The following is a 12,307-nucleotide window of genomic DNA, read 5'->3' as shown; positions in this document are numbered from 1 at the left end:
TTGAAGGAAGCCTGGAATTCCAAGAAGCAGGGGCAAGGAGGGGAGTACCCATTGTGCAATGGTGCAGTGGTAGGAGATGGCTGTTTAAGAGAAAAATATGTTGGAAAATTTAGTTAGAATATTGAAGAAATGAAAGAGAGTGATGTGAAATCAGCCTGGAATGGGATAGTAGATTAGATCCAGAATGTGTGGGACCATAAATGCTTAACTGAAGAGTTTCTTTTATGCTAAAGGAAATAGAGAGCTAGCAAAAATTCTTGAGCCAATGATATGGGCACTTAATCCTTAATCTTCAATCCAAAATTCACTTAACCCTAGATCTTTAAATTTTCACTAGGAGTCTCATTGACTCTTGGTTTTTATTGGACCTATGATTTTACTGATAGGGAACCCATTAGAGAATTGCCTAGGTCAATGATAGTTTAAGTGCTTTGCTCACAATCACAGGTCTAGTATGTGTCTGAAACCAAATAAATTCTAGGTCTTCTTGACATGTAAATATTTTAAGTAGGGCATGGTGTTCAATATTAGAAACAGGAGTAGTGCAACTAGAAAAAAATGACAAAGTAGAAAGAGGATTGTACTGTGTATGATACATTATAATAATGGTGTTCATGTAAAATAGTGGTGTCAAATTCTCATAGAAATGGTGGCCACTAAATCACACATAAGGATCCCTGTGGGCTACATATTGACTTAGAAAAGTATCTATATCCATTCACCATCTGTATACCTATTTATTTAGATATAAATATATACATATATATGGGAAAAACATGCCACCCATGGGGAAGACACAGGTTAGTAGTGAACTGAACTGTCAGAGACATGGGAAAATTCTTACCATGAAGAAATACCCTGTCTATGTATAGACATAGATATCTATGTATCTGCATATCTATATCTAGAGATAGATATATGTGTATATCTACATACACGTATATCTTTTGTGGTTGTTGTTGTGCCTTTTCAGTCATATCCAACTCTTTATGATCCTTTTTTGGGGTTTTCTTGGCAAAGATACTGGAGTGGTTTGCCATTCCTTCTCCGGCTCATTTTACAGATGAGGAAACTGAGGCAAATAGGGTTAAGTGACTTGCCCAGGACCACATAGCTAGTAAATAGATGTCTGAGTCTGGATTTGAACTCATGAAGATGAGCCTTCCTGACACCAGTCCTGGCACTCTATCCACTGCATCATCTAGCTGCCCCACATAGATATCTATGTCTATCTATCTGTATCTAATCTAGATATCCAGATATCTAGATATAGGTATGTCAACACATTAAAGTTAAATAGGAACCACATTTTAATCTGGTTTGGGCTATACTTGGGAAGGTTGGGGTGTCATGGACTGAATGTTTGATGACTCTTAGTCATCATCAATAAAAAGCTGAATTTTATTAATCAGTTTCTATTCGAGAAGTATATAATACATTTCAGATAGATTTCCATCAAAAGTAGTTAAAAGAAAGAAAATTGGCATATGTGTATGTATAAAAATACACACACATGCACACGCACATAAGTTTCAGTTATATGCAAAATAAGCCTAAGGTGAATAAATAAGTTCTTAGTATATATATTGACTTGTATTTGAGGAAATGTCTTCCTAATGCAAATAGACAGCTTAGCAAATTCTTCACGCCTGCTAAGTGCCTATGCAGAATATAAAGATGTGGTGATAAGACTGTACCCTTTCTGTAACACTTTACCTTTTATGAAGGGCTGCCCCATATATTAGCTAGTTTGATCCTCTGGACAATCCTATGAATTAGGCATGGTATGGAAGCTGAAACCTAAGAGTTTAAGTGACTTTGCTAAATGAAATAGAGCTGGTTAAGTGACTAGAGCCAGCTCTTCTGATTTAATCCTGTGAATGCTCTTCTTGCTACATCACATTCCTTCTCTGGAGAAAAGACATGATTGTGGAGTTTCTAGTCATGAAGACAAAACTAGACTCATGCAAAACTACTAGAGAAATGTATGGTCCATTATTTTACTGTCCTTTTATTCTCTTCATTTTTTCTTCTCTTTTCTTTCTGCTCTAGACTTTTATTCTTTGGTTCATAACCCTTACATTTATTTCATTCTTCTTTAGTCTCTATATTCCTTACAGAACTAAAACTGCTAAGGGACCTAATATGGGTTCCTTCTTATAAAAAGTTTCTATGTTTAGCTTTTTAGATTTTGCTCCCTGGCCTCCTTTTTTTTGTTGTGCCATACTCTTTAGAAATATCACTTTCTACTAGTGACAGAAAGGGTATTGCTTCATGATAGGAATTTTCATACGTCCCTGATTGTTCAGTTCATTACTGAACATGGGCATGTTTTTCCCATTTGCCATGAAATCTTCCCATTTCCTTGCCCTCCCACTCCTTAGGCTTTCAGATGCTCCCAGTATTTCTGATTCTCTTTCTCCTGGGGTAGGATATATGGTCTAAAGCATCAGATCTTTGTAGATCACACCCATTTGCAAAGTCCCCATCTCTCTCTATAGAAGTTCTCTCATGGAAGCATTCTTCAGTGGTATCCTTTACCACATCTGAAATAAGATTTCCTCCTTTTCTTAACCTCTTTTTGCATCCCTACCCTTTCTCCTGGAGGCTCTCTTCCTGAGAGAATATGTTATTTTCTTTTCATTGTTAATTTTGACTTAATTTGAGAATATCACATTTCTCTCTGTCTTCCTCACCTTATCTACCTTTTTTCTCCTTTCCTTCCATTTAGTCCTTTAAGACTATCATTCATTCACATGAAGGCTGGTTGTTATGAGACTTAGTCCATAATGTCTCAGTCCTATTTCTACATTATCTCTTCTATTTGCCTTTTGCTTTTTACTCTTGTGTACTTTTAGAAAGAAATCTCTTTATGGGTCTTCTGTTTTATTTTGTTCTTATTGTCTTGGTTGCTGTATCTGTTTACCTTCCTTATATTTCTGTTGTTTGAGGTATTTGAAAAGCAAATGGTTTCCCTTGGTGTAGTTTTCTTTCTAGGAATGTTTTGAATGCCTCTTTTTAGTGGATGTCCTTTTTAAACTCCCAACCCTTCCCCCTAAGTGTCCCAAGTTTGCAGGATAGGTCATTTTGGATTGCATCTTGAGCTCCTTTTTACTTCAAAATAACATTATTCTGTTGCCTCCTGCAGTTTCTGGTGGTTGCAGAAAAATCTGTTATTTGAATTTCCTTTCCTTTACGCTTGTGGGTCTTTTTCTTGGCTCCTCACAGAATTTGTAGTTTGTCATTAGAACTGATCAATTTAATCATTATGTATTTTGGATATTGCAGCATAAATTTTGGGGGTTTTTTTGTGGAGAAAATCTATAGTTTCTTTCAGTTAGTACATTTTCTTTGTTCAGAATTTCTAGGCAGTTTTCTTGCTTTGTGATGCTCAACTTTTTTGACTTGTGTTTTTCTGGGAAATCTATAATCGTAAAGTTGTCTGTACATATCCTGCTTTAAGGATCAATGTTTTGCTTGGAGATGGTTTCCTTTTAACATGATTGCTTTTTTCGTCTCTTCTAGATTGTCCTTCTGTTATGTGTATTTGCATTCCAATAAGTTATTTTCCCTTTTGTTTATTTGTTTGAGATTGCTATTGTGGATTCAGGTTTTTCCATTCTGCTAATTATTTCAGCTTTGTAGGCCATAAATTCTGCTTTCACAATTCTGTTTCTCTTAACCATTCAGAAACTTCCTGCCGCAATTCTATGCCCTCTTGACAATTCACAAGGCCTTTTGCCTCATCAAGCACTGATTGATTTTTCCTTTGTCTTGAAATATTTATTCATAGGTATCTGGATTCTTTTCACTCATTTGGAGGCCACGTTCCCTTCTTAATCTGCTTAAACTAAGGTCTTTAATAGAATTTTCTTACTCCTGAAATCTTTGGTCATTTTACTCTTTTTTCCTTATGTCCTCATATAACTCACTTTGCAATTCCTTATGCTTTGATGGGGGCTTTCCATAGAAGCTAGACCTCAAAGCCTTCTCAGCTCCTCCCATGTTTCACCAACCTTTATTTTTGTCCCAAGTGACTTCTAGAAGGGGAAGAAACTGGCCCCAGTTGGATGCTTGGCTCTTTACTTCAGGCTGAATGGAGTGCCATTAAGAGTGCCACCCATTAGGGTCCTACCCTAGTTCCCATTACTTTCTGACAGCACCAAGCCTATGGTCATACTACTGTCTCAGCCAGGACAAACTTCTTTGCATTTTGTTTTTCTGCCTCATTAGGAGGATGGAGGGGTAGTTAAGTTTGGTTGCAAGTTCATAGATAATTTATGGAACTCTACCCTCATAGGAAATGAGAGGTGGAGGTGATATTGAGTGAATGGTTTTAAAAGTTAAGGATTAGCCTGGTTTTTTTTTTGTTGTTTTGTTTTGTTTTGTTTTTTTTTGCTAGAGTGGCTAGATAGCAGAGTAAATAGAGAGTTCCAGGCCTGGAGTCAGCAAGACAGACCCAAGTTCCAGTCTGGCCTCAGGTACTTCCTAGCTGTGTGACTCTGGGTGAATCATTTAACCCTGTTTGCCTCAGTTTCCCCATCTGTAAAATGAACTGGAGAAGGAAATGGGAAATCACTCCAAGATCTTTGCCACAAAAACCCCAAAAGGGGTCATAAGAATTCAGGCATGTTGAAAAATGACTAAACAACAATAAAGCTGTTTGCTAGATTTTTTACCTTATTACAGTTCTTAGTGTTCTCAGCTACTAAGAAAGTGGAAATTACTTTATCTCTTATGCAAAATTCCTGTTTTGGAGATGTTTAAAAGGTCATGAGGGTCAGAGAAAATGTCCAGACCACTCTCTTGTTGGTCATGTGACCTGAAAGTCTGCTTCGCTATTTTATCAAGCGAAGGAACACAAAGCACTAATTTTTATAGGGTTGCAAATAAGTGAAAGGAGATAAACAATTTTAGAGGTGGAAAAGATCTTTGAGATCATGTAGCTCAAATGTATTTCATTGTGGGTTGAATAATTAGGGAATAAACTGCATGGAGGAATTTGGCTCAAGATTGATTTGGTACAGTGGAAAGTGATAAGAAAAGAATGAAGACAAAGAAGAGACACAAACAGCAGTTATGGAACGGGCACAAAGTAAAGGGCCAGACTAGAGCAGAGAATTCTGGGAAGTGAAGTGATAGGAGTTGAGGATAAATAGTTTTAGGTTGAACTTGATAAAGTAGACAAGTGGGAAGCTTTTGTAGGCTCTTAAGCAGAGAGAGAAATCGTCTCCAAGATATGTTGTCTGAGGAAGATTTGAGTGGCAATGTGAATCTGATATATTTGAAGTTGGAGAGAGACTTCCACAGTGAAGTGGAAGGTGGGGAAGAAAACCTGCCACAGATTTAATTTATTTGCTTCAGATAACCACCTTTGTCATAGTTATTGAAGATTGGTGTTTTGCAAGGCTCTGAAGGTGAAAAGCACGGCAGGTCAAATTCTCTTGTTAACAAAAATTGTTTTTGTTTTGTCATGTTTAGAAGTGTTTTCTTCCTTGTTATTCAATTTGGAGAATATATATGTGTGTGTGTGTATACATATATATATATACATATATATATACACAACACACATACATATATACACACAAACACATATATATACATATATATGTATATATGTGTGTGTGTGTATATATATATATATATATACATGTATGTACACACACACACAAACCAGAATTTTGTTCTTACTGATTGGGTTGTTGAATGTTAGAATTTGGAATGGCTTTTCCCTCTTGCATTGGTTTATGATGAAATCAGGACATATCTTGTGTTTTTTAAAATAAAACTCATTATCATTAAGATTATCATTAAGAACTCTCCTTTATATACCATGCAAACAGTGATCTTTCTGGCTAATTAATTACCTTTTTCTCTCTAGGGAAATCCTTCCCAGGAGAATATTCACGATTCAGCTTGGATTATATGGCCATTTTTATAGGCCTCTCTATAGCAGCTTGCCTTTTTGTCATCCTACTGGTTGTGGGCATTCGGAAATTCAAAAAAAGGAATCAGGAGCGACTTAACCCTAGAGAAGTGGAGTATGGCACCATTGATGGACTCATCACTACAAATGTTGGCGATAGCACCTTAGCAGTGAGTTTTGAATGGGGCTGGAAATAAAAACAAAATCCACAAGGGCTGGCTGATACAAAAAAAAAGAGGTCCATTGTATGTACTATTTTACTTGAAGTATGAAATACCAAGTACTTGGCTAGTAACTAACGATACTTGACAGGGTTCATATATATCTATATATGAAAAAATAGATTGGCTTTGGACAGCCCTCCAGAGCTGTGCGTGTTGTACAAGTCACTCATGTTGTGAGCTTATGTTCACTGTTCCCATTATTGTTTTGCTGTTGTGCGATATTAAACATGGATTGATGTTTATAGTTAACTGAGGGGAGAGTTTCATTTTTCTTCTAAATAGATTTCTTTTTTTAGGGTTATTTTTCCCCCTTTGGTTGTATATGCTTGTCCACCATTTAAAATTCCCACTCTCGCATTTGAATGCAAATGATTTCGTCTTTCATTTATTGCAACATAATCTCTAATTGTTCAGCTGTTAAAACTTCTCTAGAAGAGCAAGTTTTCCATATCCCTGTGCTGCCACCTTGTGGACTGATGAAACTTTTTGAAGGGTTTAAAAAAGAGGATAATTTAAAAGAATTTAAAATATTCTGGAATTTTCTTTTTCATGTTTTTATAATGAAAGCATTTTGAAAGTATTATCAATATCTTCCAGGTTTGTTTTTTAAAAACACAGATTAGAAATAGTGACAACAGTGTTAATAGTAAGTAAGCCAGTTCATTCTTGCTCAGCTCATTTTGGTACTAAAGTGTCCAATGCATTGTTTTGTATTCTGTCCTCTATAAGAAGTCATTTGTAGCATGTCCACTGTGTGCAAATAGTGGGCTTTATACAACACATAAATTTTGTTGTAAGACTGCGTTTTCATGTTTTAAATTCTCCTCCGCATCTTTTTTTTTTTTAAACCCTGGGCCTAGGGTTTATCCCTAAAACTCAACTTTTCTGAAGCAGAAACTTTTTTTTTTCAAGAGCTTCTCAGGTAATTTTTTTTAAAGGCACCAATATTTTAAAACTTGTGTAGATTTCCTCAATTTTCCTAGACTGTGACCGTTCTCATTAAGAAAACTATGGAAAATGAAATGTATTCCTTCTAGAGGAATCCTTAAAATCATGTTATTCCAAGGAATATGGGATAAATGAACAAGTAATGAGTTATTGAGGGGTTTCAAGAAAATTAAATTAGAATGGACTAGTGAGAAGCCTTTAGGAAGAAATTATTTGAATGTTATTTCAGGAATCGTTTTTTCCTAAAGTAGAATATCAGTATTATCAAAAAAAGAAAAAAAAAGAAAAGCTTTTGCTGCGTTCACCCAATAGACTAGACTGGACACAACCCTGAAGTCCTGGTGCTGGGGCGTTTCACCTTTGAGAGTAAATGAGGATAGGCCTCTAGAGTTACCTTGTCCAGCTGTCTCCTCTCCTCTCTCTTGCCTATCTTGGACATATTTCCACTCATCTACTTAGGCTGTGCCTGGAAGCACCATGGAAAGAGGATATATTCAATTTCAAGACAGAGGATTGTATTCTTCAAAGGAAATGCATTTAAGACCTCTCAAGTTCTAAGGGAAAATTAGATCAATTTATCAAGTTAGTGAAAACAGAAGGGGCAAGAGGGAATTCTTACAAAGCTTAGGCAAAGTAGGGTGCTAAAATAAATTAGACAGAGCTTCATTCCTCAGAGCTGCTAACATAGAACTAATTACCAAGGGCAGTGATAGGAACAGCTAGTGTAAATTACTGTTTAAATAGCTTTTACAATTTAAGAAGAAGGATGGAAATGTGTCCCAAAATAGTCTTTTAAAGTCAATCAGATGAAATGACAGTATGAAATCATGCTATGATACCCGTTTGACAAATACTCTTAAAAATGAGATACAGGAACTGTCATGAATTGCAGTCTGTTGACTTGTTCTTTTAAATGAGATATCCATTTGCAAATTCTTGACCAAAATTATATTTACCCACTATTGAACTGCCTTACAAAACTAAAATGTGTGTCTGATTTCTGGGATGAGACTAGGTGTAGCTCCTGTTTGACAGATTATAAAGTTTGATTATTTAAAAGAAAGTTAGTAACTTCAAGAAGAATCTCTTAGCTGTGTTAGAAAGGTCGCTGTGTGGAAAGGTTAAACACATAAGGAATAATAATAGGAAGAGAGAAAAATGGATAGCAAGCTATTTATGAAGCAGAAGACTTTAAAATAAGCCTTTTGAACTCTAGGTAACCCCTGATTATCCATTTTATGGTTTATCTAGTTTCTTAAGAGTCTCATTTTTCTACACCTTTGATTGTTGCTTGCCTTTTTATAAGTTTGGTGATTGCTAGTATATCACAGTGGTATAGAGGACATGAAAGAAGATGAAACGTAAACAAAACAACATTTTGGGGGTTTTTTGTAACATTTTTGTATACAAAACAAATGTGCCCATTCACTAAAGTATTTTTGAAAAACAGTTAGGTTTTTGGAATGCTGCCTTCTTTCATGGCATTATTACCACCATTCACATGGTTCCACAATTGGCTATGTAATACAATGTCCCTGCTTCAAATGAGAGATTTTCCACCATCTTGTCACTGTGTTTAGGAAGACGTCTCTCCTTGGCTGACTCTATGAGTGAAAAGGAAAACTCTCTCTGCAACTGGTAACCAAGAAAATATATGCATATATATATTTTTTGACTACATACTTCATCTGTAGAAGCAGATTTGGGTTGGCTTTTTTTTTTTAAGGGAAATTTTATTATGTTATTTCTCGTTCATGAGTACATCACGTCAGCAAGTGATAACATGCATGCTTATGTCCTTGTATCCTTTTATTGAATAAAGAAAAATTACTCTTAGCTATTTCCCAATGGTCCTTCTTTCTCCTTGTTTCAAACCACAGGATTTAATGGATCATTCTTGTACATCAGGAAGTGGCTCTGGTCTTCCTTTTCTCGTACAAAGAACCGTGGCTCGTCAGATTACACTGTTGGAGTGTGTAGGTTGGTAATAGTTTTTTTTCCCCCTTTTTTCCTTTGTACTCCTCTGAGAATAGATAATGGAATGGGAGATGGAAAATTTGGTTCTCATCTTTGCTCATTACAATTGTGGCAGGAGACAAGTTGTGATCCCTTAGCATAACATGGACTTTTGGTCCTCTTTGAGAGTAAAGGACAGCATTTAGCATGGACTTGTCTGAACCCAAAAAGTCCTTGTGTAATTTCCTGTAAGACTGAATTGCTATTTTGGATTTGGCGGGGTTCATGTATTCCCTAGCTATAGCTTTAACCATTCATGACAATAGATATTCATGTAGCTTTGAGTAAGAAATGCTCTGGGTTTAAAATGTCCTTTAGATTCTTTACTAGTTATGAGTATCTGGACAAATCATCTAACTTTTGCAGCTTTATTTTACATGTCTGTAGGATGGACATAGTAGCATGTATCTCATAGGACTTTGGGTAAGCATTTAATAAATGCTGATTATCTTATGTGTGATATATGTAAAAGTAGTTGGTAAGTTTTATAGTGCTAGATAAATTCTATGTCATTATTATTTTTTTTAATTTTCAGAAACATCTTCTAAATAGAAAATATTCTTGAGATTCCTGACTTAAAGTTTGTTGATTTTAAGTAGGTTTTATGGAGCATGTTATTTTTGTTTTTAATTCAGTTATGTTCAGTGTTTCATGGATTCCTCTTTGATATGAGGGCCATCATAAATAAGGACACGTCAAAGTAGTTTGTTAAGAATAAAACTCTCTATACTCCTCAATTAGAAGATTTTTTGAATGAAAGAATGGGAATTGCATCACAGGAATTTAGAAATAGAAATGAAAAATTGAGTTTGTTTTTTAGAAAAAAAAACGCAGAAGAATTCTTCATCCAGTAGATTGCTGTTTATAAACAGATTTCCAAAATGTGTTTGAAAAATTTTTAGGCTGGTCACTGTTTTTTCGCTGAAAAGTTTGCTGAGATTTTAAGACCTCAGAGAAATCAGAAGAATCAGGATTATACTGAATGGACTGAATATCTGATAGAGAAGGACAATGCCAAATGTTTGTGATTTTCATTCCATATTTCAGATTACATGGGAATATTGCCAACTGTTTTCTCCTAAGCTTTGAGAGTAACATGGTCAATCTTGATTACTTCTTTGGTGTGTGCTCTACAGAACTGGTTCTCCTGCCATAGATCATGTCCTACAGCTCAGGAAAAGTGTGTAAGGCATCTTAAAAATGGTATTGGCTCTCCACCAGGATGCTAGAGGCTTTAAAAATAACTGCAGGAGCAGCGGACTTCATTTTTTAAATTGCATAGCTCCTAAAAGTACTTGGCTCCAAATACATTTGGTACAGACATTTCAATAGAAAATCCAAAGCAGGAGTGGGGATTGAGGCATGCTCCAAGAGTCTTGGCAGTATTCTTGCTGACAGAAGCAAAAAAAAAAAAAGTCTTAGATATTAAGTCCTTCCTTCCTTCCTTCCTTTTGACTGTTCTCTGACAGGCCAAAGCTTAAATTTTGAGATGTGGATCAGTTAGCAGATGATAATTTAAACCAAGGTTAGGGAACCTGAGGCCTCAAGGCCACATGTAGTCCTCTATCTCCTCAAATGTGGTCCTTTGACTGACTCTTTGGATTCACATGTGGCCTTGAGGTCAGAGATTCCCTACCCCTGAACTGATCGCTAGTAAATAGCAACTGAAAATTCAATTCAACAGACATTGAGTTTAGCAAACATTCTATGAGGCTACAAACCATCGTGCCCCAGACAACTTAGCTGTAGTCTTGCTTAAGAGGCAAAGATGACCAAAGTATTAGGACATAGTTGAATAAGTTACCCTAAGCAGGGTAAACGAGATGATTGCACGTACAATTATAAATGGGGGTGATGGGAGGACTGGAAACAGGGTAGAGATTATGAGACATTTCATGTCTTAGATCACAATTAATCCTTCAGTTATACATGCTCCATCATATAAGTATGCCTCCCATGGCAAGGTTATTTTAATTGTGTTAAATGAATAAGGGGCATACCCTAGTTAAGAGTCAGCAGACTATTATGAGCCATTTTAGCTCTAGCAGTTTCCATAGTGTGGGTACTTAAGAAACAAGGAGGTGCTGTTCAACTAGTAGTCCTAGTAACGTGTACCCTAGTGGCAGTACACCTACAGTTATCTCTTCCACATCATACTTTTACCCCATCATGATTTCAGTATAGTACAAGTCGGCATAAGAAATTAAATGGGAATTTTGGGGGGAGTTCTGCAGTAGCTGTAGATGACACATGAAATCCAGCAGATGACACACAGCCTACTTATGACCAAACAATCCAAATTTTACAATAAGATACTGTAAATACTCCATTAAAAAAAAGAAAAGAATTCAGACTTCTTTGTTATGAAGGGAGGGCCAAAAGGTTTTACATAAGTTCTCCAGTGCCGTGCCCCTAAATCCTGTGATGTGGAAAGGATAACTGTATTTTAAAAACTTAGAATCAAGTACCAGAATCTTTGAGAGAAATCCTACAGCACTAAAGAAAGGAAGAGCACTCGTTTCAAATTATCTCTCTAATAAGGACATGATACTAGATTGAGTATTGAATGTATAAGCATGTGTTTTTCTGTACTTGTGCATATAGGTATGTGTTTTCACTCTTGATATATGTTTGTTGTTAATATGTAAGGTGAATATATTGCTTTTAATTAAATAATGGAAAAGAGAGCCTGTGGTGGGCAAAGATAGGTATATTGATTCTGCCGGACTGGGTTATATACCATTAGTGTCAAGTCACAACTGCACAGTGCAGATGTTCAGAAACTTCAGAGTTCATGACCTTCCAGTGTTGCATGTGATGCACTGTTCATGACTGGGCTCCATCAGTGCTGTCAAGAAAACAAATAGTCATAGCGGTTTTCAACATCAGACTGTTTTGGGGAACATGCAGTTTAAAGCATTTCAGAAATTCTTATTCTTCCTCGTCAGTGAAGGTTTCTTCTCTCTCCAGCCTCCAGTTTAGACTTCAATGTGCTGTAATCTTGTTTCCCTTTGTCACAGTGAACTCTTCAACCATGTATGAACACTTGAGTAATTTTTGCCTCCTGCTACCCCTAACAATTGGAGTGAATTTTCCCCTTTTCTTCACTTAGAGCTTCCCAAACTTCTGCTGATTTGCATATCTTAAGGTATCAGAATGACAGGCAGTGTGATGTAATTTTTAGAGAGCT

At 36.1% G+C, this 12,307-nt stretch overlaps 1 protein-coding gene across 4 annotated transcripts in view; it reads left to right on the top strand.

The window, feature by feature from the left end:
- ACVR1 (activin A receptor type 1) overlaps positions 1-12,307 on the top strand; it is a 158,112-nt gene that overhangs the window by 107,492 nt on the left and 38,313 nt on the right. For all 4 annotated transcript variants that reach the window (XM_072612035.1, XM_072612034.1, XM_072612036.1 and 1 more), the window contains 2 exons: positions 5,885-6,099; positions 8,982-9,081. In XM_072612035.1, coding sequence (XP_072468136.1) covers positions 5,885-6,099; positions 8,982-9,081 — 315 coding nt within the window. The remainder of the gene's footprint in view (positions 1-5,884; positions 6,100-8,981; positions 9,082-12,307) is intronic.

The sequence above is a fragment of the Notamacropus eugenii genome, chromosome 5, assembly GCF_028372415.1.
Source record: "Notamacropus eugenii isolate mMacEug1 chromosome 5, mMacEug1.pri_v2, whole genome shotgun sequence".
Classification (NCBI taxonomy): Eukaryota; Metazoa; Chordata; class Mammalia; order Diprotodontia; family Macropodidae; genus Notamacropus; species Notamacropus eugenii.
Note: the sequence above shows the minus strand (reverse complement) of the source record. Positions and strands in the feature narration are given on the sequence as shown.